General features: G+C 39.9%; 1 protein-coding gene across 2 annotated transcripts; it reads right to left on the reverse strand.

Annotated features, from left to right (window-relative positions):
• LSG1 (large 60S subunit nuclear export GTPase 1) lies at positions 1-27,921 on the reverse strand. Of its 2 annotated transcripts, XM_019723317.2 has the most exons (14): positions 27,747-27,920; positions 26,040-26,166; positions 20,505-20,625; positions 20,239-20,325; positions 19,621-19,707; positions 16,545-16,605; positions 15,538-15,714; positions 11,704-12,117; positions 8,779-8,880; positions 8,493-8,636; positions 7,449-7,572; positions 4,900-4,979; positions 3,402-3,575; positions 1-566 (listed from the first exon to the last, which is right to left on the reverse strand). In XM_019723317.2, the coding sequence occupies exons 1-14, from the start codon at positions 27,843-27,845 to the stop codon at positions 387-389; spliced, it is 1,977 nt and encodes a 658-aa protein (XP_019578876.2). In that variant the 5' UTR covers positions 27,846-27,920; the 3' UTR covers positions 1-386. The 2 variants fall into 2 exon arrangements, with proteins under 2 accessions (XP_019578876.2, XP_019578884.2); XM_019723325.2 differs by lacking the exon at positions 15,538-15,714 and having other exon boundaries at positions 27,747-27,921.

The following is a 27,921-nucleotide window of genomic DNA, read 5'->3' on the forward strand; positions in this document are numbered from 1 at the left end:
TCATGTTTTAGCAAATTAAAACTGTTTAATGAACGTGGAACGTCCAAATAGCAGTGTATCTACATAAACCAATAAAACATGTTAGTGGCAATTTAATCTTTTCAAAAAAATTCCCAACTTACAAATGCACTTGTGTATATGTTTTCACAAACAAATAGACATCATTCATTCCTTCCTCTTAAATTCAGCCTTCTACAGGAGGAGGTTTCTGGGGCTCCAAGATTAGGCAGAGCTGGTGCTCCGAGGAGCCCCCAGTGTTAGATACCGACTGCCGGGTGTGGCTGAGCCCCCGGGGCCACGGGCCAGGTCCATTCTATAGCACCACAGGCGAGGAGCAGCTTCTGTTCTTCTCCAGATGTAGATGCCATTTCTGCTGCAGCCCAAGTTCACGTATCCAGGTGCTTGTAGAGTCTACGACTTTTCTCTTTTTTATTTCTGTTGCCATGTTTTTTCCAGGGCTTCCCAGCCCCACTCTCAGAGCTAACAGTAGCTGCAGTCACCAGCCCACTCCCAGGTTTGTAGCCCATCACAGCCTGGACTCCTTTGGTCAAAGCTCTTACATTTTCCTAGCAAATGAGAGAAAATATTAGTTGAGGCCTCCGCAGTCTCCTTTAGAGGCTATGCACAGTATTATTTATGGAGAACTCCAAGATAGTGGACTTGTCTCTCCCTGATCCTCTTTTCTCCCAATTACTTAAATAAGTTTTCAGCACTGTCTTCAGTTCATTCTTTTTCCTCAACTTTATTTAGTTCCATAGCTTCACATACTATCTATAACTAGACTCATAATACTAGCTAATTTCTGAAAATCTCTACTTTGATATCGAAATTCAACTCGCTTCAATCTAAATTTAGTTAGAAATTGACTCTCCAGTCTTTATTTCAGTGGGTGGTAGAAGAATCTGCCCAGCTGCCAAGACAGCACTCTCTGCCTTCCTCATAATCACACACGGTTGGCCACTAAGTTCTGTTGACTCCAGTCTCCAGAATTTTGTTCCTCTATTTCCTTTCCCTTCTATCCCCACTGCTCTAGCCCTAGTGTTCATTCGCTGTCACGGGACCACTGCAGGACTCCTCTAACCCAGTGTCCACATTTGTACAACAGTTCTCTAATCATGTCTCTCTCTATTCCTGTCCTCACAAATCTCTGTAAGTGGCTCCCTGTAGACCAGGGAAATAAAGTTCAGCTTCCGTTGCAAGGCCACCTACAACACGGGCTCTTTAATGATAAAGCCCACATACCCACACCTTTATGCCTTTGTTCATGCTACTCCTTCTGCCTGGAAATCTGGTGCTCACCACTCCTTCCAGCTGGCACACTTTTATTTGTCCCTCAAAGTCCAGCTTAAATACCATTTTCTCTCTAGCTTTTTCACTCACCCACTACGTTCCCAGCCCCAAGATGAACTGCTCCACAATCTGTGTTCAACAACGTACTTCACTTATACCTCTGTCCCAGACCTAACATGTCATGTTAACTTGCCTGTCTCCCCTTGGCTAGAATGTGCTTTACCCTCAAAGCAGTAATTGTGTCTTACTCATTTTGATATCCCAAGTCCTGGAACAGTAGCTGGCACATAGCAAGTAAGTGATCAAAAAATTTTTATAAACTTGTGATTTCATTTAAGTAAAACAAAACAACTAAACTGATTTTAAGTTTACTTAGTAGGAAAAAAAATCCAATATGATTTGTAAGTATAAAGCACTATCTCATGATCTTCTTAAAACAGTAAACCATTACTTTAGAGACTAAAGCTTAGATACAAGATTATAATTACCTGTAAGTTCTCAGCTTTCTTGTACATGATCTTTAGAAACTTTTTATAAACACTTAAAACTTCAACTTAAATGCCCTGTATGATAGTAGTAGGCCCAAGAAAGAACCTGTAATTTTCTGCCTATTGGTAAACTTTCTTCTAAATATTGGCAGACTTGAAAATAATTTGACAATCTAAGTTCCAGCCCCGCTTTGATAAAACAAATGTCCCCAGGTAAGTCACTTCGCCTCCCTGAGTCTTAATGTCCTCAGTAGCAAAATGGGGCTAACAGTATCTGCATGGATAACAATACCTCCCCAAGCTCACTGTGTGGCGCAGATATGGCACCACACGAATACAGAAAATCATTCTCTGGCTACCCCTACACCACCCCCCTTCCTTTGGTTATAGTCACAAAATCATTTGAAAAATATATTAAGTACAATTATATGATTTAACTCTTCTGTACATGAATTTGTTCATTAAAATGCTATATGCAATTGTATCTGTGATATGTCAGATGGGTACTACACGTATCGGGGTGATCACATTGTAAGGCATAGAAATGTCTCATCGCTGTGTTGTACACCTGTAGCTAATACTGTATGTCAACTGTAACTGACATGAAAAAAATCTTTTAATTGTAGCTTTGTAAACAACTAAAGTTATTAAAATGTGTTGGCTCAGAGAAAAGACAATCCACAAAATGGGAGAACATATTTGCAAATCATAACTATGATAAAGGCTCATATCCAGAATATCTAAAAAACTCTTACGTCTCAACAACAGACAATCCTCCAAAGAAGACATACGCATGTGCCAATGAGCACAGGAAAGGTGCTCAATACCACTGGTGCTCAATATCACAAATTTCCCTAAATTTGTGTCATTAGGGAAACACAAATAAAAATCAGGAGATACCACTTCGCACATGCTAGGATTGGCTAAAATAAAAAAGACAAAAATATTGGCAAGGATGTGGAGAAATTACAACCCTCATACATGCTGGTGGGAATGTAAAATGGTGCAGCCACTTTAAAAAGTTAAACATGGAGTTACCGTATGACCCAGAAATTCCACTCCTACCAATATACCCAAAAGAACAAAAAATGTATGTCCACAAAACCTGCATTATGAATGTCACAGCAGCCTTATTTATAGTAGACAAAAAGTGGAAACAACCCAAATGTCCATCAACTGAAAAATAAACAAAATGTGGTCTATCCACTCAATGAAATACTGTCCGACAATAGAAAGGACTAAAGCACCGGTACACGGATGGACCTTGAAGTCACCAGGCCAAGGTAAGGAAGCCAGTTACAAAAGATGGCATAGTGTATGATTCCACTTACAGAAAATGTCCTGAACAGGCAAAGCTATAGAGAAAGTAAGTTAGTGGTTGGCAGGGGCTGGGCAGAGGGGAATGGGGAGTGACTGCTAATGGGTATGGAGTTTTTTTGTGGAGTGATAAAAAAAAAAGTTCTAAAATTAGATAGTAGTTGTGGTTACACAACTCTGTGACTATAATATAAACTACTGAATTGTATATTTTAAAAGGGTATATTTTATGTGTGAATTGTATTCCAATAAAGCTGTTATACAAAATGTGTTGGATGAGAAATTAAGAAAAACTTTAAAACTTACTTGATGGAAAAAAGTCTTGTCAACTATATTTTCAATCTGTTTTGCTTTTTTATTTCCACCTGACTGTAGTTTCATTCCACCACCATTCCATTTGTTCTCTAGTAGTCGCTGGTGTTGATACTGAAAGGTCATGGGATCTCTTCCAGGAGGAGGGTGACAGTACAGAAGTTTACCCTACAAGGACAGAACGAATAATAACAGTGCATTTGAAGTGCCACCTGTGTTATCCCAGAAAGAAAAAGTCCTCAGACAAGGCATCGCCAATCAGACACACTCCAACGGAGCTTTCTGCTTTGCCATTAAGTTAGCTGAGCTGAGTTTTGGTCAACTGCCACTGAAGAGTCCTAACCAACATACAGATGACACTCCTCAGCTTTCCAGAGGCCTCAATCTCCCCGGAGCCCCCAGAATAGAGTCAAATCTCTCTTCCCTGTGCTCCTTTTTACCTCATTTGCATTTCTACTCAAGTATTCTTCAGTACATGTGTATGACTTATACTTATGATATTTTCCAAAGCCAAAACCAGGACACAATCCGACATTATGAGTGAACTCATGGGGATACTGGGCTAGTTGCAATTGTTCACTGGGTGCAGATTGTTTTCTTTCCACAACTAACACTAAAAAAAACTGTGATTGTTTTTAACTCATATTCCTATCCTCCACAGATCTATAAATTGTAAATGAATAATTTATCCATATACATATTCTATTAACTATTTTCTTTCTGAATTGAAGGCAAGAGAATATGGCTGTCCACTTTGACTGCTATGCTCGAAGAGCCCCGTGGATGTGGTATTGAGACGATGAGGGAATAAAGCCAAATCCTCAAACCAGCCATCACTGCGACCCTGTAATGCTTAGTTGTGGATTTGTGGAAAGAATTAAGCTTCATACATGAAAATTATTGGGGGCTAATTACATGTCAGGCACTGAGCTCAGTGGTGTATCTCCACACACATACATTGGTACAATTTATTTTCCATAATAATCTCATGAGATAGATACTTTTAATTCCTATGCCATTGATGAGGAAAACCAAAAACTTCGCATGACCTCATCTGTAACATGAGAACAATAACCTCATAGACTTGTTATGTGTTTTTAATGAGACAATACATGTAAAACATTTAGAACTACTCCTAGCAGGGTTATCTCTGAGTAAATGTTAGCTATTATTGTTACTAGATAAATGTAGGGTGAAAAGCATATATACAGCTATATCACGTGGGAGATTGTGCAACAGGAGATGGAAAAACCAGAGACATAAATGTATCACTTTCACCGACAAGTATTCGGAGATCTTCACCTCTTTCAGATTATGTCAGTCACTTGCATTTTTATATGATGCAAGCTCCCCTGGATCAAGAGTACAACTCCAGTTATAACACAATCTCAATGAGAAAACATCTTTACAACCTAACAGGCTGCCATTTTCTAAGAACAAACCGTGAAGAGCCTTGCTTATTCCAGAGCAACAAGAAGCAGGGTTCACTTACACAGACATAATCCTTTAGGATGTAGCGTGCAGATCGAGGCTGGTCTGGCTGCCCATGTGCCGTCATGAATCCTCTCATACCTGTGAGGAGAAATGAATTTTGCAAAATCTAAGAAGACAGGACATCACAACAAAGATGACCTAAGTGGTGGAAATTTAGTCCTTTCCCTTATTACACTATGCATCCTTACTCTCTGTCTTTAAAAAAATCAATTATCATGTAGAAAATATTTTGGTTAGCATTACAAAAACATTTGATAACCCAGGAGAACAGACCATACTGTTCTATCTGATATCCCAGCACCACGTTGTGACAGACACATTCAACTACTCTCTACTCCACTTACTTCTTTCATCTCAATTTTAAACATTCATTCAAGGAGGCTACTTATAGAATGCTATGTTGTCAATATTATTAGCAAAACCAAAAGCAACAAAGCAAGTTTTCTTCATCTAGATATACATGTATCTCCATATTTTCCCAGTTTCCCAAACATACAACAAAGATCCCTTCAATAGAACTCAATGAGAAGGGCATAGCACAGCACAGTGGGTAAGAATCCAGTCTTTGGAAGACAGGTTGGGTTCAGAACTTGGCTCCCTCACATACTGCCTGTGTGTTGGCTCTTTCAATTTAGAAGAAAATAGTTAGAACCTTAGTTTACACCATACACAAAAGTACATTTAGACAGATTAAAAATCTAAAGTTTAAAAAAAAAAGTATTACAGGAATATAGTTTTATCCTTTTGGATTAGGGAAAGCCTTCCCAAGTAAAACAAGAAACCCAATCAAGTCAAAAAGGAAAAAAAAAAAGTCTATTAAAATTTTTAACTTCTATAGGGCTAAAGAAGCCATAAACATGGGGAAAGACATTTGTGGCACGTGTAACAAAGAAGTCCTACAAATTAAGACAAAACAATGTGTAGAAAAAGGTGATTCCTAGAAGAAATATAAATGACTAACACACATATGGACAGATGCTCAGTTTCACTAATATTTAAAGAAATACAAATTAAATAGAAAATTATTTACCAACATCTTTTAAAATTAACAGTTAGAAAGCATTTTTTATGGACGACGGTGATCTTAGAAACTGTACATGTGTGGTCATCCATTTTTACAAACCAGTCTTTTCCTTACTCTGATTTTATCAGACAGAATGAGATGAAAAATCTTGAAAGACTAACGTTACTTTCAGTTTTATCTGAAAGTCAAATCAGATGGGAAGTTTGGGAGAAAGTCCACCTCTGCCCACCTTTCCGGCCAGCGTGGGTTAGGAAATGTGGGAGCAGACACTGCCGTGGGCAAGTTATTTCACGCCCTGATTTCAGATTACTTGTTTTAAGAAGGGGGAGGAGGGGTGCAGTGATCTTTACTGTCTCTTCTAGTTCTATGATTTTTGTGACTATACCAGCCTCACCACAAGTCCTTAGTATTTATCCTCTTTAAAGTCTCTCAACTAAGGTAAGTTCAAGGTCTGACTTAAGTGTGGTTCATATCAAATCACCTTTCTCTGCCAGTAAATAATCAAATAAACTGAACTCCTTCCCCGCTGGTGACAATTCCTTTAAAGGCAAGTCACAGATGCACAGAAATGTTTCTAAAGGCAAGTCACACATGCACAGAAATGTTTCTAACACTGCTATTTCTTTAGGTAGACACAGGTTTCCCCAGACCACCTTTAAAGTTTGTATTTAAGGTAAGTACATCACAATCAAATAGAGAAATGATAGGCTAAGATAACTCCCATGTAAAATTGGGGTAAAACATGGAAGTGGGAGAGCTGTGGACTCCTTTTAATGTCAAGCAAGGCTTACGAGGGACTGATGGAAGGGGAAGGAGGACGTTTGTGTCCCTACCCTAACCAAGCTCTGTCGAAATCTCTGAGGAACTTTCCTTCTGATACTCTCCTCGTAACTCTCTTATCCTGCTGTGGTAAGCATACTCATTTTCTTCCCAACATCCCTTTTCTTCCCTCCTGGGGAGAAGACTCTGAAAAAGCCAACACAGCATCAGATCAAAACCCCTGCGTCTACACTTGGGTACCATCAAAGCAGTGAATGTCTTAAGGGCTTTTTCTTTAGAAGCCTATGGTAGCTGATGCCAGGCCCTGTGCTCCCTGGGGGAGCTTTTACCACTGCCCACATCTAGGCCTCCTACAGGGAAAGGGCCTGAGACCAGGAGACCATGGGAAGCCGTGTCTCCCCAGGGACTGATTTCTGAGAAGAAGGTTGGGAAGGGCAGACCTGGGGAACAGGCAAGGAACATAAAGCACCTCCTTCTCTAACTCTAAAAAGCACTTAACACACTGAAGTAAAGTATCACTCAGGTAGCGCTCAGCTCTCCCTCCTGACCCTGAAACCACCAGCAAATCAGCTACCTGAAGGCCACTTTATAGGCAAGGCCAACAGAGAAAACAAAAATATCAACCCTGGAACATGACATGACAGGTGCTTACGAAAAATTCTGAATTTGTTATCTTTGCAGAGGAATATTTGTCATTAAACGTATTATTTTTTGTTCATGTTTTAAAAGAAATCACAACTCACATCCATAAGCTGTCAACAGCTCTTCTGACGTTGGAGGCCTACTGGGGTCTTCATCCTCTCTAGGCTTTATGATGTCAATGCCATAGGTCGCTTCCAATACATGTCGTGGAATATTCTGGCAAATGTAATCTTGTCAAGGAATCCACTCCCGTGAACTGACCCCCTCCTTCCCATGGTAACTGACACATGCTTGTAAGAATAAGGTACTTCAACACTTCTATGGCAAAAACCTTTTCACCTCTCCAAGAGAACCAGTCATTCATTTAAAAAGACTTTTCTCTTAAAGCCTCAGGCACCAATGATCACTTCCAAATGAATTCTTTTAAAATAACTATTAAAATATTGTCTCTGAAATACATCTTAAAGATGACACATTTTAACCTAAAGAAACATCAGTTTGTGAGACGATCCTAATTCTGACCCAAAGCACAGAGAATCTGTTTCTAATCCTTACGACCATGCAAGGAGAGGTTATTTTTCCCTCCTTTGTCTAAGTACCCACATTTTTCCTGAAGCCATTATAACATTCTATCTTGTACTAGTTATTCATGTACACGCCCCACATCCCCGACAGACTGAATCCTGAAAGGGCAGGATCCACGTCCGATTCACACCTGTATCGTCCACAGAACCCAACCAAACCTAGTTTGCAATAAATGTTCTGAGATTCATCCAGGTTGCTATCCGGAGATTTAATGCGTTCTTTTAAACAACTGTATTGTTTTACCGTGTTTAACTTGTCCTAGTAAATGGATTCTTACTCTTTATTCCTTACAGAAAGAGAAAACAATGTGGGGTACACAAAATCTGCGGCCTTATGCGTGGTCAGTAAGGGCCGTGTCAAGAATCGGCAGCGCCTGGGATCTAACCCTACTTATAAACCAGCAAATTCGTGTGCCAGCTTCATGGCGCCTCGTGTCGGTTTCCAGCACCCCTGAAACAGTAACAGACTAACGTGTTCATTTGTAAGGAGGGTTAAATCTTAGACCCTGAAGCCTTAATCTACCCATAATGACCAGAATCTTCGCAAAGCAGAAAGGATATCAGTGACATAGGCGGGACGTGATCTCTCATCTGGTCAATTGGGAGGATTCCACTGCAAATCATCTCGGCCTTGGTGGAGACAAAGGATGGCATCACCAGGCCTGGGCAGTCACATAAGCAGAGGCCAGGTTCCACAAAGAGAGTCTGAAAGACAAGTACGAGGTTTATGCTGGGCATAGGAAGGGAAAGAAGAGCAGCACATGAGTGGCCAAGAACTTCAAAAATACCCAAAGGGAGGAACTGGCTGAGAAGGAAATCCAGAGGCCGAGGCTGCAGAGATAAATACCTGAAAGTGCTTGGTGTGACCAGGCGTGGCAGACACAGACACTTTCTTGTTGCCCATGATGGTGTTGATAGTTGAACTCTTACCAACATTTGGGTAGCCTACCTACAAGAGACTCAGAAATTACTCAACAGTCTAACAGAACATCTATCACAGATCCAATTATATAAATAGTGGCAACATTAGCGTGTCTGGCTGCTTCAGAAAATTTGAAACAGCTGCTGTTTGTTGTCAGACATTTTCCCACCCTGTAGTGTGGGTGTAGTTATTCAGACTCATCTCCAGGGATGAACAGTCACACTAACTACATTTTATTTTTGTAGGTATTGCTCTAAGAGCAGATGCTACAGTCAAACTCCCCACCTGGCTCCCAGCTCTCCCCGCTTCCCCATCTACAGGCATCTCACCGTTTCTGTTGCATCTTCCGCACTATGGGTAAAGCTGAGCATCACAGATATTCTCATCATAACATACAATTACTGTTAATTTTTAATAACATTAGCAAGTTTCTGTCTTGCTGGCTAAAAAATTTTAAAAGGAACAATGAACTGATATGTGTTATCAAGCTACTAAAATTCTTCAACTACTCTTGGGTTCTGGGTGAAACAACATCCATTTTTTAACCTCTGCCTCTCCCCCAACAAATCTGAAATGTCATGTTGCCTCAGATCAAGCAGGATCATATAAAGGAAGGAAAAAAGTTCTCAAATAAAATGACAAGCACACTTTTTGCTCAAATTATGCCATACTTGTTCCATGCTTTTTCTCAGGCTTTCTCCCAGGCCTCCAAATCAATTTCCTCTCTTACATGGTTCCAAGAATCCTCTATCAAGGTGACTGGAAGATTACAAAATATCTACTGTACTGAATATAAAATCCCCAACTTCCCACCTCTCTTACAAGACTCATAATGGACATACATTAAGCGTTCCAGTCTTACCTCTCAGCATTCATCAAACTTCAGCCACATTCCATCACTTGCCATTCCACAAACACACTCTTCCATTCCCAGGGCTTTGCTTAAACATTTACATTTTGTCTCTCTGGAATGCCGCTCCATTGTCACTTATCAAAATTCTTCTTTAAGAGTTCATGTAACTGCTTATTAATTTCAGTATTCTCTTAATGTTTTGTTTATAGCATGATTAACATGATATATTATTATATGTTTCAATGTTATTTGTTGGAGACTTTTGTTGCTGTCATCCTCCCTGCAAGCTCCCATCAGGTTCCCTCATTATATACTCCTACAGGGTAGTGACCTTCCCTCTAATTCTCATCACACTTGGAATTAAAAGATCTATGAGGGTGGGGCTGTGTCTGTCTTGTCTACTGATGCATTGCTAGGGCCCCGCAGGATGCCTGGCATGTGACAGGTGATTAATGTCTGTAGAATAAGGAAACTGACCTATGCTCAGGATTTCTAGAATAAGAAACTCAGAAAGGGAGGGAGGCTGCTTAGCATTTCCATAAATGTAAGAAAGAAATTAATGTGTAGGGAAGTTGGGTTTCCGGGGCATGTGGATAATAAATTTTTAGCAATAACAGAGAGAAATGAAGCCTTAAAAGCTGAGAGGAGGTCGGCCCGGTGGCTCAGGTGGTTAGAGCTCCATGCTCCTAATTCCGAAGGCTGCCGGTTCGATTCCCATATGGGCTAGTCGGCTCTCAACCACAAGGCTGACAGTTCAATTCCTCGAGTCCTGCAAGGGATGGTGGGCAGCACCCCCTGCAACTAAGATTGAACATGGCACCTTGAGCTGAGCTGCCTCCTGGATGGCTCAGTTGGTTGGAGTGCGTCCTCTCAACCACAAGGTTGCCAGTTTGAGTCCCGCAAGGGATGGTGGACTGTGTCCCCTGCAACTAGAAACGGGAACTGGACCTGGAGCTGAGCTGCACCCTCCACAACTAAGATTGAAAGGACAACAACTTGACTTGGAAAAAAGGCCTGGAAGTACACACTGTTCCCCAATAAAGTCCTGTTCCCCTTCCCCAATAAAATCTTGGAAAAAAAAAAAAAGCTGAGAGGAATTAAGTCACTTCCCCAAGGTTCATAGCAAGTAAGTCAGTCCCATTGCAGCCCATTGCAGAACTAGGAATGACACCTAGGTCTGTCTTGCTTCAGACACAACTTTCTTAACCAGTACATTGAAATAAAATGTCTTAAGTAAGCTTTCCTTTTTTGGAGGCAGGGGAGGGAGGACAAAAATAATTGGGATTAGCTATCCTTGGCATGTAATTTACGAGCTGGAAGACTTTAAACCTGCCATGATTTGTTTTCCTCCGCTGTTTTATTCTCCTGGATGGAAGATCTTTAAAATAAACACCTTCTCTAACATTTTACGTTTCCTTAGCTAAAGACGTGGCACCTCAAATCATGCTGCATCTCTTGGGATCTGGGCACTTTTCACAGCCACCTCGGAGTCAGGTATCTGTAGTTAGGGATGTGATCTCCTTCCCTCATTTGTAGTGTTTATGCAACTCAAGCATTTATCATATCTTTCCCAGCCTGAAGATGCTGGGGTTCTCCCTAATATACTTCTGGAACATTCAGAGTATTAAGTTGGCAAGGATCACAAGATGCCAAAAGCCTCCCTTACCTAAAAAGCCTACTTTACATAAAGGTAAGAACACTGGACTAGAAGTCTAAAGACAACCCAGTAAGTCACATGACAGGCAGGGCTGAACTGGAAGGAGATGAGATCATAGGAACGGGGTGTAACCAATATCAGCCTTGAGAAAGTTCACTCTTCTAGCTGGACTTTGCCTGTCACACTGCCTACTCCCACAATGCCAGTGGGCAGCACGAGGGGAATTAATTCTCCCTGTGATGCCAGAAACCTGACGTCTCTGGGGTTCCAATGCAGCTACCAAAGGGTGGGGAATAAAGACCCTCACGTGGTAACAATTTTATGACATATTTCTTCTCACCAGTCCGACAGTGAGGTGCTGATCTTTCACCTTCTTCCCAGTGTGCAGCTGCTTCAAGATCTCTAGTAATTCCTGCTTTGATACCAGGTGGCTAAAATTGTGTGTCAGCCTCTTCTGCAGGGTTTCCCTGCTGTCAGCCGCAGAATCCACGGCACAGCTTTCCTCCCTGGCCTGGCCACTGGCCTCTTCGGCAGGGTTGCTGTCCTCTTCTGAACACGTCTGCCAGTCTTCCTCCTCCTCCTCCTGACAGTCCTCATACTCACTGTCACCTTCGTCACTAGTGACAGCATCACTGAGTGAGACAGGATCCCGGTCTAGATGTTCAGTGTCACTGTGGGGAATGTCAGTCTCACTGCAACTGGAGTTTTCAAAGTCGGCTGTGTCAGCTTCTTCAGCCTCTCTGTCTGCTTGTTCCTGATGAAGTAATAAAACCACAGAAGTTCAACAGTGTCACAACTGCCTTTTCGCTCTAGTGAAAATCCTCAGGTTGGTTATAAAGTCACGGAGGAGACAATGCACACCTTTCAGTGCAAAGACACAACCAAACTGTCAACAGCGGTCCCCTCGGGAGAGGAGAGGCGTGGGGACCTTTACTTTATATGCTTCTGCGTTATTTCAACTTTGTACAAATAATATGCATTACTTTTGTAACCGATAAATCTTTAAAGAAAGCAAGGGTTTAGGAAAGCCCATGTCAAGCTGACTTCTTTGGCTGTACATTATTTTGCAACAGGCTATAGAACAAAGCACTTCTCATTAAAATAAAACATTCTCTGTACAAAGCAAGAAGGGCATAATTTGTAATCTGAGCTACATTTTACATTCGCATTTTTAAAAGACAGTGGTTTGCGTGTTTAAGGAAACTGCTATTCTTTTATAATTGCTTTTAATAAATCAAAGTACTGCGGAAATAGCTCCCTGTGTGTAAATGCAGGAGACATAAAACTCAACTCCAGTAAGTGGAAATTATTCACTAAGTAAAGAGTTTGTTTGTAGAGAGAAAGATAAAATCATGTATAATAGTATTCATGGGTGTTAATTCTTCTGCATTTCTACTGACAACAAAGCAGAAATAAGGCAATTTACCGTATCACTAATTTGTACCAAGTAAGACTGAACTGGTTTGGATCCAGTTTTAGAATGAGTCACCATCACAGAAGGGGACATAAGGGACTCAGTTTAACAGGTATCTTCAATGTTAGGAGAGAGATGCCAGGAAAATAGGTGTAATTCCAGATAATGCTGACAATTCAAAAAGAAACATGGAATTGGAAGGACTTTCTATGATAAACAAGCAATGAATGTAAAGACGTCACTCTGTGCTCTTCTTAATCATTTTAAAATATAAAAGAGGCAGAAAACAAGAATATAAACTGAACATGAATGTGTATAAGGAATACTAAAGCTAGAAGCAGTTCAGGTTCAGGAAAAATGGTAAAAACAACAAAAGGGCTTTGTGGTAGTTACATTAAAATAAATTAAAAATAAAAAGAAAGAAAAAGTCAATCTTTTGGGGAGCACAGTGCAATTTAACAGACGACCAAGAGAAAAACTGAGGTACAACTAAAAAAAAAGTCCTATTTTTTAAAATAAGGAGTTAAACAACTATAGAGGAAGAACCAAACTCCACACAGGTGAGTCACAAAACAGTGAGTATCAAACAATTTTTAATAAGTTCATGTTTGATACTCAAATGACAGATGTGATTACAGATATGACATTACAATGGTAGCTGGTATTTTATCTTGGGAAATCCTGAAAAACAGAGATTTCAGAAGACTTAGGAGGAATAAATGGGGCCTAACTTTTAAAAAGGAAGGAAGAATATCTTCCATAAACCACAAACTGCAGCCTGGAATCTGGTATGTAAACAATTCCACAAGTTAGCTGCCAAGCCCTGAAAAGAAGACAGTTAGCAACAGGAGGTGACAGGGTTCCCTGAGAGTAGATCGCGCGAGCAAATTCTATTTCCCTTTGGAATCTACTACTTGGTCAACAGTTCGGGGAATCCCACAGACGTAGAAACTAATTCCTCTTCTGTTTTTGATAGGGTTATTGCATTGGTGCATCAGGGCTCAGCGACACCGTGATAAATATTTATTTAAAAGCTTCAGCAAGACATGGACTTTCAGGAAAGATGTGAAACAACAGAAATGATGGTTAAGAGGACAAACTATGAAGTCTGAGGACAATAAGCACGTACACTTATTGTTGAGAACATTAAATGAATAAAATATATGAAATGCTTAGAATAGTGGTGCCTGGCAGAGAATAAATGATTTACGGGTCAGTTTTATTAACACCAATAACAGAATAATTGTTATTGCTGCATCCTTGCAAACACACCTGTATTCATCACATTAAAATACTTGGTACTGAGTGCTTAGTAAGTCCACAGAAGGTTACAAAGCTCTATCCTTGGTCCCTAATCTATTCAACAATGTTATCAATGACTGAAAAGAACATATATAGATAGATGGGCAAACACACAAAATATGCAGATGATTCAAAGCTAGAAGGAGAGAAAAGCAATTACACATCCAAAATGAACTCTACCTTGGCCCCAAATCACTAATGTAATATTTAAAAGGAAGAGTAATGTCCTAAGTTGAGGTAAAAACAAAATGAAAAACTTTTTCCAAATTTAAAGATGGGACGAGATCTGATTAATATGTCTTCTCTTTAAAATACCTGAATGATTTGGTTGTTCACAGGTTCAATGAGCCACGAGCACAATACGGCTCCTCAGAAAGGGGGTGAATTACTGGAAATATCCTGATCACAAAAAATAACAGTCCCTCTGTATATGTCCTAGGCAAACCACGCCTGGAAAAATGTATTTGATTAGGTGTCACCAATTTTGAGTGCGATCCTGACACAGACTGACAGGCACTCAGGACAATGCGTGCCCTGGATGATGCCTATGAGGAACAGGAAAGCAGGCAAATCTGATCTGTAGGAGAGAGAACTGGGGAAACAAAGGGAACGTCCTTAGATCAAAGGTTAGGGAATGACTTAGCTTCACTGAAGAAGTTTCTAAGTTTAGAGACAAAAAGAATGAGCTGCCTGATCTGTCATTTAAAGTTATCAGAGATTATAGGAGTGTTTTCCAGGGAGGTGGAGGAAAGAATTACTTCGCCGAGTCAAGAGCTCATGACCCTGTGAGCTCCGTGAAGAGTAGGTGTTGTATTCACAGCATGCAGCTCAACATACTAGTCAATATAGATGGTTGATAGAGAAAAAAGGGGGAGGTTAGGAAAAAAGACATTCTTTAAGTCTCTCCCAGCTCCAAGACTCTATTACTAATTTCTTTTCACAGTTAGTAATTTTTTTTTTTAGAAAATAAACCCCAAACTGATTCTGTGAAATCTGGGTTAAAAGATATAGAAAATAACATTGTAGATCTTAATTTAGGATTACTTCATTTCTTTGTTTTTAAAACTAAGTCAAAAAAAGATTCTAATCATTCCTGGAAGTTACTACATCTTTCAGTTGTATTTGATTTCTTTTTGTTCTGATGTCTCTGAAAAGCAATGACAAGGTCATTATAAAATTTGTGATACAACTTTCTGCCTAACAGTTTAAAACATTAAAAATTATAGCTATTATCAGTGTGCAACACAGAGTGGAGGGGACAGCAAACTATTCGACAACCAGGGAAAGTAACCTTGTGACTCACTTTTCTACAGGCCATCCTACTGTCACAGCACTTAGGGAAAAAAACAAAAACAAACAACACCCCCGAATTGAATTCCCATACATCTCTAGTAAGAAGCAAAGCACACTAATTAGAAACCGAAATCCTCTTTCCTGAAACCCAACCTGAAAGGTTACCTTGGAGTCACTAATCAGTGGAATGGCTTCGACCAAAGCTGACCAGAAAATAACCTTCACATTTTCTTTTTCGAAGTATGTGGCCCAGGCACTCCGCTGCTCAGCAGTCAACAAGTCTGCCTTATTTATCAGAATAACGTTTTCCTTTTCGTCATCTATTTCTTTCACATAACATTCCTAGGCAAGACAAAGATATTTTGGAAGGCCTCTTCAAACAGGTGAAAATTAGGCTAATTATATCGAAGACCACCAGCTATGACTAAAAGTTTTTACTGCCCCCATTTTCAAATCATTCCTAATTTAAAGATCTTAAATTATGGTACATTCCACTGATCCTCTCAGTAAACTCTGAAAAGTAGTTAGGTCACATACTACTACTTAACGTAAGAAATTGGAAGGGTTAAAAAGAAATGCTTTCTTGCCCTGTTTATGTGTAACAGATTCTTTTTTCTTTAAACAATGTAGTTCCTCTCTATAGTACTACTAAATTGTTTCTTTTAAACTAAGCTAAAGAAGCGCATAACTGGTAGATTTGTCAGCCAGGAGGGACGAGTTTTCAGCCAAGTGATGACTGCCAACAGCACTCAGCTTTTCATGTAAAAATTGCTTTTGTAGAAAAGAAAGCCAAGACTCAGTAACTGACATTAATTCCCAGGTTTGGCTCTTCACTAGGAAACACACCAGAAGTAGAAAAGCTGACTTCCTAAGAGTTTCACCATTAAGGGTTTTGTTATTCACCAGCGGATTCAAAAATAATCTGTATTATTACTGCGATGGTCCTCAGTAGGAACACTTCCTGTGTGTACAGTGTTTTATTAATTCAAAGCCTGTATTACATTATTTCCTGGGATCCTTATACCTTAATTATTACCCCCTGTGGTTTACCAACTTAGTTTATTTGTAAACCACCACAGGGGATCATAACGAAGGTGTCTGCCCACAGTGACACTGTCCTCCCACTGCCGTGCGAAGGACTTCCAGTTTGCATCTTGTCACACTGTACTTACCAAATCCTCACATCTAAACAGGAGCGGGTTTCGAGCATCTACTATTTGCACCACGATATCGCTGCGAAACAAATGTGATATTCTGATCACTGCGAAGTGAATGTACACACTGACCATATAATAGCAGCAAACACTTTTTATACATTAAGCATTTGACATATTTAACTTTTTAAGGTGCAATTATCCTGTTTATATATGAGAAAACTGAAGCTCAGAACAGTTAAGTAACTTGTCAAAGGTCACCAGATACTACGCGATGGAGCCAGAACGCACTCAGGCAGTCTGGACCAGGGGCCATGCTCTTAATCAAAACATCCTCCTGCTCTTCATGTGGCGCAGAGGGGCTCTGATGATGTTTCACTGCTAAAACTTTACCTGTATCTTCTAGCAAACTCTCTTGGAAAGATAAAAGAGCATTCCAAATACTTCAATCCAAGGTGAGGTCTGTTGTATATTCAGTACCTAATCTACATGGTTAAGGCATCAAAAAACTAATGTATCACCTGCTGACAGCTGCCCCCATCAAAGCCTGTATCTTATTGAAACCCAGGGCTAACAAGAGAAAGCATGTATCTGGCAAATAATCATTCATCTGTTCCAGAATATGTTTAAACGGCAAAAATACAAAACAGCAAAACATCAATTTAAGTTGCCATCCTGAAGGACAATGGGTCCAACTTATAAGCAAATGTAGCAATAAGAAAACTTTCTGCAGCTGATAGCAAGCCCCTCAAATCCCTCGAAAATGTGGTGGGGACAACAGCAGCCCAGCACTGCAAGAACACATATTTCACTTCTCTGGAAGGACCCTCCCTTCTGTCAGCCTCTGTGCATGGGAAAGATGCTTTCTTTAAGGGCCAGCTGTGACTGCTACTGCAAGGGGATAAATTGCAGATGTACTACCACCTTACAACAGTCTCCCCAAAATCCTTTTCTGAGGTAACCCTTAAGCAACTATGTTGAACACCAAGGGAATGTGTTAAATCAGTTACCATTTAGGAGAGGGCTTTTGAGAAAGTGTTATTTCCTTCAGAACAGCCAAAATTGCAGCATAATCGTGTGATTCAACGGAAGTCACAGACTTGCTAACTTGTGAGGAATTGTTTTTGAATTATCAAATTAAGCAGGTCCTAGTATTTTCTTCTTTAAGGTAATAGCTACTGCCTTTAAACTGTGAGGATTTAACAGTAAAGGCAGGAATGGTTGCAAAAGATAGACAAAGCCTAATGAATGAACTAAAATTACAAGGTCTACAAACATTATATCTACCTACTAAACATGCAGAAAGAATAATCAGCTTAAAAATAAATCAGTAAGAAGACGAACTTAAGACAGTTTGTTTTGTGTGCTGAATTAGGGTGCAGAGCAAAGTGCCAACTGTATACCAGGAAGGGTGACTCAGTACAACGGAAGTGCCGTATCTTACTGGAACAGTGTTCTGTCCTCAGTGCTGCAGCAGTTTCCTGGGCTCCGGTGAAATGTTATACATCAAATCTTTTCTGATAACTACTCTTGAAATTAAAGAGGCAGATGGCTTAGCTGCCTGTTGCCAAAAAGGAGACATTTGCTGTATAGAACACACTAATAAATATTTCCTGTTGAAAGATGTGGCAATAGTCACTTTATTGATAATATTTCTATGTAACTCAGATCCACTTCCATGTAATATAAACTATATTCCTTAGAAACCTGTTCTCTCTTACAAAGAGAAATACCAAATAAAAATAACAGAGCAAGTAATACTATAATCCAATTGAAGCTAGAAATTTCAACAAGTATAGGCTCACTCTAGGGAAACCAACCGCTATTTAGGGGCATAAAGAGCCTTCCCGTTAAACATGGTAGAACATATATGGTTATCTCTGGTCTCTCTTGAACCCTACAAAAATAAAAGTAAAGGCTGGAACTCATTAGGACAAAGAGATAGATAGAACAGCAACTAAAATGTCAAACCAGTAAGAAGCAAGCCTGTTTATGCCCACGAGCCCGAGAAAGCTTAGGATTAGAAGCATCAGCTCTAGCCCAAGGCCAGGGTGAAGTATGGGACTGAAATCAGCCTGAAGGGGGCTCTTGGGTCTGCTCACCTGTTCAATCAGCCAGGTAATTACTCCCTACCCATTTACAAGTTTAATCCAAGTCCTGTTTTCTTCATAACAATGCTAAATGTGCTAATATTGTTTCCCGAGAACCAAAGCATCCTGTTTCCTAATGTTCTTACTGGGTATACTTTATGGATTTAAAAAAAAAAAAAATACACCCTGAAGGTTCCTTGCTAAAAAAAGCATCATTTAAAATATAAGGTTCATTTCTGGAGGCTTTGCTAAGTGCCAATGCGTTTCCTCCAACACTCTGAGGCAAGCAAAACCCTTTTAACTACACCAAGGAGGGGAGACTGAGGAAAGCTGACTCATCAGTTTCTAACAATCAGGACATGAAAAAAGACTGAAAATCTCCCATTCTCAATTTATTAAAATCCTTCTCTTCTTTTCAAATCTCAATGAAAACAAATCGCACCTTGATTTCCCCACTTCTTATCAACTGCTCCTTCCTCTATGACTGGGCCCAACGCCTTCCTACCTGTAACATAGTAGGAATCACACTCTGCTTTGTGTTTTACTAGGTACTGCGTCACCTGAGCACAAAAACTGCATTTCATTTACCTGTGTGCTTGCTGCCTGGCACTTTGTTTGGCCTCCTCCCCATAACGTATTTACTCTTTGCAGGCAGGTATTTACCCCTTTTCACACCCATATTTTCCATTATCACCAGTAGGAATCCAATCTACATTAGCTGAAATGATTACAGGTGCTTTAGAACTCAGCTTACAGTACACATTCACTATTCTTACAAGCTTTATCAATGTGTTCATCTAATAACAAAATATTTATGTTTTAAAAGAAATATAGTATCATACTTTGTTTTTATAGTAATTCTCAACAGCCCTTTGCATAGCTTAATCCTGCCCTGCCCTCCTTCCCCATCCCTGGGCCTATAAACATATATTAACATCCAAATCTAATATATTGCCACCGCAATATCATAACCCCTCCCCTTCTGCCCCCAAATGGTAATTTACCTTCTCTCAATCACTCTCCAAAGCTGGCGCCAAAAGTCCAAATTTCTTTCAAATGGAGTCAATATCAGCTTTTGTTCCTCTTCTAGCCTGGCTTTAAAATGAACAGTTTATACCTTTGCAATATTATAACAGAGATTTCAAGTAAAATACACACACTAAAACTCACTGCATTAAAAAATAAGCACACAAATATTAACTGTCAAATTATTTTTATATACTTTCTCCTGAGTCAATATGAAAATCAAATTCAAGTTTTGTACTTAATCTATTTAAGCCCTGGAAGTTCACCTATCAAAGTGACATTTGTCCCAGACATCTCTTCCTAGAAGAATGCTAGGAAGCAGTGATCAACTCCAGGGTGACTAATGGCTGCAGAAGGGTATGAAAAGGAGAAAAGGCCAGGAATGGAACGGAGTTACCCACTCACCATCTTTGTGCAAGGACTCATGTGTGCCCACCAAGTGCTGTTTGCACACACACCAATTTGCACTTAAAAGGAGAAATCTACCATCTCATTTTTAGAAGAATCAAGCCTTCAAAATGCAAATAGCAATGCAAGCACACCAACATGCCTGACTCAGAATTTCAAGGCACATCTTCAGATAGTCTAACACTCACCGGACAAGTTGACGTCTCCATTCTAGAAAGTTATCTTTCTCTGCCTGTTTGAGTTCTTCAGGGCTAGTTTTTTTGTCCCACTTTGGTCTGAAACAATCACAGAGGAAAAAATATTCCACATCAGTTACCAAAATAAAACAGAGGATTTGGATGTAATAATGGCAACTGAGAAAAGACAGCAGGAAAAAACTGAATACTAAATTTAAAATGTTATACTCAGTGGCCTTGTTATGCCTTGTAATGTGCTCCATTCTTGTCTGACTTACCTCCTGGGTATACACAAGAACTGTTTGTTTTCTTCATGCAGCTTCTTAATTCTCTGGCTCTCCTCAAAAGAGGGCAGTCCAGTTCTGGCCTCAGGAAGCACAAACTTAATATTAAGCTTCTCTGTTTATGGAAAAGAAAAGTACTATTACTTAAGAGGCAATATATGTAGACAGTGAATGTTGGTCATTATTTTGGAAACTAAAAATATGAGCACCTAAAACAGAATTCAAGCTTTCTTGATTTAGATTCCTCTAGCCTTGGAAAAATCATAATTTCCAAAAGAAGTTTTCTATTAAAAAAAAGAAAGGAAGGAATGAAAGAAAACATCTTTACTAAAGCTTTCAAAAGGTCAACCATTTTTTCAAGTACTGATTTTATAAAACTCCATATGCTAAATGCAGTAAGAGTGGGAAGGAATAGGACAATAGGAATGGGTGGAAAAGCAAAGATTCAGGGAAGAGATTCACTTCTATTAGAACTTGTGAATTACTACACTGCTATAATTTATTTATGATGAACACCCACAATTAATGCCATGTAAGAATTCAAAGGAATAATATAAATGAGAAATACATGTATGAACTAGAGACCTCTGTCACAGGGCTCTATCCCCATCCCCTCCCCCAGTGGCTCCACCCTTCTCTATTTCACCACGTAGTCAGTAGTCACCTAGTGTCCTTTGGCCGGTGACTCCACTGAGATAAGAACCTATAAAGCAAGCTAAGCTTCTTACCAAAATGCCAAAGGAAGGTTCTATTCAAGGATAATAGGACATCTTCACCAATGTTCCTACTGACCTTTCAGAAAAGACTGCAGCCTGTGCGTAACCCTCTTCAGACCCCCCAATATCATCTATGACCTCGGTCTGCACAGTTTAGTAACCTAGAGTACGGCCAACCCAACCACCATTCTCTTACATGTCATCCTCAACCAACAGTCAAAACAAACATCCGAGCCCGATATTTGATAATTCTTTCACATTAACTCCTCCTTCCAACGGTGATCTCCCACCCAATGTCCAACCACTGTACACGTCTCTAGCCCCTTGATTGTTTTCTCTTCCCCCAGTCTATCATCCAATTTGTTGCTTCACTTCTTTCCTTCTTTGGTTAAAACCATATGGTACATACATTCAACCAGTCTGACTGAACATCAAAATTCTTTACTCTACTGTACCCTGTCCCAAATGTCCAACCTTACGTAAAGCCCACTATCCTTTCTCGTTCTCATGGCAGCAGTGACGCTGTGAGTCCTGCTACAAGTAAATCACACAGTAATGCAGCCGCCTGTCTCTGAACTGTGTCTACCACCACCATTTCTGACACCACACGTGGTTTTTCCCACACCAACCACCAATTCTCCAGTTCTCCAAATACCAACTGGGTGTCCCTACAATTCAATTCTTTTCTGACACTAACTATAAAAACTCCATAGGTTTAAGGGCACAGTACCATGACTGCCCTACTTCAGACAGGAAGGTACGATTGATTAAATCACTAGCCATTGGTGATTAACTTAATCTCCAGTACCTGGGGGAAGGTCCTGAAAATTCCAACCCTCTAACCACAGGGTTGGTTCCTGTGGCAACCAGCCCCCACCCAGAAGTTACCTAGGGAACCACCAGTCACCTCATTAGCATAAATTCTCCTCTAGCCCCTACTACTCAAGAAATTACGAGGATTTCAAAAGCTTTTGTATCAGGAACTGGGGATGAAGCTATAAAACTGGGGATAAATATATAAAATTGTGTCACAATATCATACCTTCCTCTTATTTGTTAAAAATAAGAAATGAGTGCTATCTGTGCCATCTTTAAAAAAGTGGAGGGTCCCCAGTGAACATGTGGAATTTCTCGTTATTTTGCACTTTTGTTAGGTCAGGGACTCATATGAGAACCTCCTTAAAAACTGTGGACCATCATCCCATCCAAAATGCGCTTATGTGCACAACTGTGCATGCAATCCGAGGGGCTCGCAGACGGCTGAAACCTGTCGTCTCCAGGTAAGAATCCCTGACCCTGTGTGTCCAGCAGACAAGTGCTATTTGCACATCTGCACGTCATAGAGAATTGAGACAAACTTCTATCACCTCTACATTATTAAGAAAAAGGAAGAGAAGGTATGAAACAAGGAATTCTAATGGATTTCAAAAGGTTTACGGAGATTTTATTAGGTAGCATGATTGATCAAATCACCGGCCACGAGTGATTAAGTAAATCTCCAGTCCCTCTCTCCTCCCCAGAGGTGGGCTGAAAGTCCCAACCCTCTAATCATGCCCAGGTCTGTATGGAGATCAACCCTCATCCTGAAGTTATCTAGGGGTCCCCAGTCACCAATTGACATATTAGCATACAAAAAGAGATTCCTAACTCCAGAGATTCCAAAGGTCATATATGAGTATATACTGGGGGGGTTCCAAAAAATGTATACACATGACTTGTATTCATCTTTTGTTATGGGTGTATATTGTGTATTATAATCTTTTTAAAAAAGTAAATTTTATTGGGGAATATTGGGGGACAGTGTGTTTCTCCAGGGCCCATCAGCTCCAAGTCGTTGTCCTTCAATCTAGTTGTGGAGGGCGCAGCTCAGCTCCAGGTCCAGTCGCCGTTTTCAACCTTTAGTTGCAGGGGGCGCAGCCCACCAGCCCATGCGGGAATTGAACCGGAAACCTTGTTGAAAGCTCACACTCTAACCACCTGAGCCATCCAAATGGCCCTGAGTATTACGATTTTAATACAGTTTTTTCCTTTCTTGAAATGTGTATACATTTTTGTGGGACCCTGTGTGTATGTGTGTGTGTGTGCATGTATTTCTCATCACATCACAGTATCACACTGCCACTGTAAGTGTATGGCCCCAACATCACCCAAGTCCGTAGGACTTCCCATAGAAGGAAGAACACTCTCCTATGTTCTTGGTTTATTTCTCCTATTCCCTAAACTGTAAATACTCTCAAGCTCCCTAATCCTCCTCTGCCCACTTCCTTTCAGAAGACGACTTTCTACCTTAATAAGAGAAAAAAATGAAGCTATCAGATATGCAGCCTCTCAACTTCTCATCTTGTACACATTTCTCGACGTGCGCACTCACCTTCGGCTTCCTTCTCTCGGCTTCCTTTGTACAAAGCTAATCTCTCCAACTTCGTTTTTGAGCCCATTCTATTCCCACCTCCTGTGGGACTCAAACTTTGATCCATTTCCTCATTAATCTCTATTTTCTTTCATGTTTTTTAAAGTTAACTTTTAATTACAGAATTACACAATACATAAACTCTCCTTATAAAAAATTGAACCACACAGTAAGGCACACATTTTCTGACCAACCCCCCCAAACTTCTCCCTACCCCTGCAATCCCAGTTCCTTCCCTTGAGGTTATTGATTAAATGTGTAGCTTTCCAAGCTTTTTTTCTCTAAGATATACATACATACATGGATTGGTCAAATTTTTTTGAATAATTTATTTTTCAATTACAGTTTCTATAATATTACTTCAAACTATAACATTAGTTTCAGGTGTACAACATAATGAGTAGACATTTATATATGTCTAGTACTCAGGTTAGATTATCTTTTTAATGCAAATGGTACTATACTATATGCACTATTCTGCAGCTTGGTCTTTTCACTGATAATAGATCTTGGAGATTCTTCATATTAGTATCCAGAAATTTACCATATTCTTTTTAACTACAAATAGTATTTCATAGCATGTCTATTCTAGTTTATTTAGCCATTCTGCCACCTATTGAACATTTAGGTTGTTTCCAAGTGTTCACTGTTAAATAAAATACAGCATCATCTGTGAACTTGTTAGAAATGCAAATTCTCAGGTTCAACCCACACCTACTGAATCACCAGAAAAGGAACCCAGGAATCTGTGCAACAAGTTTTCCAGGTAATTCTGATATTCACTAAAATCTGAGAACCACTGCTCTAGCATAGACACTAAAAAGTGGAAATGCTGGGTTATAGGCTATGCACTTTAAATTTTTAACAGATACTGCCACACCAAATGTTCTGTCTTCAACTTCTCCCTCTACTGGCTCTCACCCCATAACCCATGCACATGCTAATATTAACCTTGATCTCACACACACATGCACACATACATATACATACATACGAGTAAAGCACACACCTCTCTTTCCCTGCCATATCTAGTCAAATATCTCAAAAGAAAACAGTGCTCTCTCATTAACTCTATTTCCTTACTTTCCACTCCCTTTTTCTCATAACTCCAATTATGGTTCTACCACTCCTCACTCTTCTTCACTTACTCCATCCCCTTCACAAAGTCTGATTTATTCTAGCGCCCTGTCTCTACTCTTCCTGTTCTTTTCCTCATTTTTCTCCTATTGCTATTTGAGTTCTGGCCTGCTTCTCTTCTGGGACTAAAGCAAGTCTCCTGATTGGTCTTCCTCAAAATTCACCAGTGACCTTTAATAAAATATGAAATCTTTTTTTATACTTGCTTACACCCCTCAAAGATTCCTTTAAAGCCCTTATTCTCTCCAGAATCTGGCCCTTACCCACCTCCCCAATATTTGCTCATCCCATCCTGTCCCTGTGTATTTTAAAGACGAGCAAGGCCAAACTTCTAACTATTTTCTGAACAATGCAGGCTGCTGCTCACATTTTAGTCCGGGTCCTCTGCCTGACATCTCACCTATCCTTCTAACACCTGCTCATCTTTTGAGACTCAGCCCAGCACAAAGCTTTCCCTAACCAACACTAGTCTTCCTTCAGATAGAAATGGATACTAACTCCATCTTTTATGACCCCATTGTCTGCTACAGACTTCTTTCATTGCACCTAAAACAAAATTCTAAAGAAACAAAATTTGTCTTATTCAACATTGCACTCTCAGTAGCCAGTACAATGCCTGAGAGTAGCTGGGGATCAATAAAAGCATTCTGAACAAATAAATGAATTTACTAATTAACATAACAACACTTACAATAATAAAAGAGCAACAGAAATAATAGTTTATAATGCTATCTCTGTGACAGGTACTTTTCTAAGTGCTTAGAAACATACCCTCCTTCCCCCCCAAAAAAAAGCAAAGTAGAGAAAGCAGTGACTAAAACAAATTACACACACAGAAAAATTCACTATAATGACTTGACACATGCTTTAAAATACAATTCAAATTGCCTAAGTAACAGCAGCAAGCCCAGAACTTTGTTTCTAACAATGGTATCAGAAAACATTCTGGAAAATGCTGGTATTGTCTACTATAATGTTGACTGGTGTTTTTCCTATGAGAGACCGAGTTTCTTGAATTTGGTATGATGATATATAATTTGAAGTGGTTTTTTTGGAGCTGAATTTTAAAACTGTGGCACATTCTATACAGCTCATCCGGACCTCCCCACAATGCTTCTGGGATATTTGCCTTTGGGTTAAAGACAGCTCACTTATGAATTTAGTAGGGCCCACAAAACACTCCCATATAGATTTATTTGTATCTATCTAGTCAGCAAAGACAGAAACGTGACTAGTGTCAGATGCACTCAGCAACAAACAACTTACCAGCTGCGAACTCTGTTCCTGCAAGTTCTGCAGTTGCAAGGAAGTCATCAAGGGAGCTTTGTTCCGTCACCGACTGAAGATTAAGACGACCCCAATCATAGCCATCATTGAGTTCACTTGTGTGCAACTATGAATAAAACAGGGTAAAAATAGAGCCACTCTCTTCTGCTTTTGACATCAAAAAACAAACTCTAAAATCCCAAGGAACTATTCTGTGGTCTGGAGCATGTTATCAGCCCCTTCAGAGTCAATATTAATAATAGTTACCACTTAAATGAGCACTTTCCTACTTCATGATAGGTACTTTCCATTCATTATTTCATTTAATTTTCAAAATAATTTGAAGCAAATTTTAATGTCTTTATTTTACCTGATAACGAAACAGGCTTAAATAGAGAAAATAAACTGCCTATAGTTGCAGCTAATAAGTGTTAGAGGTAGAATTTGAACCCAGACTCTGGTCCTGGCAGCCACAGTTAGTCAAAATTTTTTGATGGAGACCAATACTAAAATATCTTTTAGACAGTGACCCAAATGTTGTGATACACACAGTGATACAATTGTGTACCATTCAGCACAGTGAAATGGAAACAAAAGGGTCCTGAAACAAAGTTACCTTACTACATAATACACTCAGGTATTTTGAATTCTATTCTGTTAGGTTAAAAAACTGCTAGTTGCAACCTACTTAAACTGTTTACCAGATACAAACCAGAGTTTGATAAACACCATCCTAGCTACACGCTCAGTACAAGTACAAATAAATGAAAACAATGAAGGTTAAAAGGTTAGGTGGTTTGCCCAAGGCTACAGAATCAGCAAAAATCAGAGAAAGGATGAGAATCCAGTTCTTTAGAATTTGTATTTAATGTTCCTACCACTTCCTAAAGTATATGTTAATAACAAGTTGCTTCAAAATCAACTAAAACGATCAGTAATCTAATGTCCAGAGTAACTCTGACCTGATAAATATTGATGAGCCCTCAATGTTGCTTACTTTGCATACTGTATGGATGGAAATTAGATGGTGTGATAGTGGCACATAGATAGCGCCAGGTGCATCTTTGACCTTAAAGGCACAGATTCTTACTGAGAATTTAGTCTCCAATACCTGGGGTTATGAATGCTCAAATAACAAGCACAAATGAATCTACTTTGTCCATTTTTCAAGGATCCTAAAACTATGATCGTCCTTAGGGGTCCAAGGAAATATTAGGCCGGTCCGCCACAATCTGGAGATGCGTTGTTCATCTTTGGGCAAAACCACTAGGGAACAGCAAGAGTGAAGCAGGAATTAAGAGTTATTATCTATTTCTAGTAGCAAACAGCCACTATAGGAGAGTCCATTCTTTGACCAAATTAATACAAAAAGAAGTAATTTTTGTGTCTTTCCTGCTCAGAAACTTCCAAACGCTCCCATGGCTTGTAAGGCAAAGACCAAACTATTATCCTGACATTTCAAGATCTCACTCCAGCCATATCATCACACTAGCCTTCCTTTCAAGCCTCTACCTCTGTGCCCTCTGTTCCTCCTAGAAGAAGCACCTGCTTAACGGCGTGGCAGAAACTTACACTCATCCTTCAAAACCCTACTTACTCGTCACTTCCTATGGGAAATTTCCCAGTGCCCTCTGACTCCAGGCTTCGCACAGTCACACTCTTAAAACTACACAGAAAGGCTGAGAAAGATGACAAGGTCTATCTTACCCAGGAGTCGGTGTGACGGTGGTTACGGCTCCGCTGAGTCTGGTGGCGGATAAGGGCCCGGCCGAGGGACCCGGCACCTGGACCTCGCCTACGGCCCATGGTGAAACAGCCGCCGCACTAACCTCCCGGCCGAACGAGCGCGTTTTCCGGAACCCTAGAACGCGATCCCCGGAAA

This window comes from Rhinolophus sinicus, linkage group LG01, assembly GCF_036562045.2.
Source record: "Rhinolophus sinicus isolate RSC01 linkage group LG01, ASM3656204v1, whole genome shotgun sequence".
NCBI lineage: Eukaryota > Metazoa > Chordata > Mammalia > Chiroptera > Rhinolophidae > Rhinolophus > Rhinolophus sinicus.

Excerpts from the sequence above, each read along its gene's own strand:
- LSG1 (XM_019723317.2), bottom strand. The coding sequence starts at position 27,845 with ATGGGCCGTAGGCGAGGTCCAGGTGCCGGGTCCCTCGGCCGGGCCCTT. Across the intron at positions 20,326-20,504 it reads TTCTTGTGTATACCCAGGAG|ACCAAAGTGGGACAAAAAAA; the intron begins GTAAGTCAGACA and ends TGATTGTTTCAG. Across the intron at positions 7,573-8,492 it reads ACGTCCCGCCTATGTCACTG|ATTTGCCAGAATATTCCACG; the intron begins ATATCCTTTCTG and ends TGACAAGATTAC.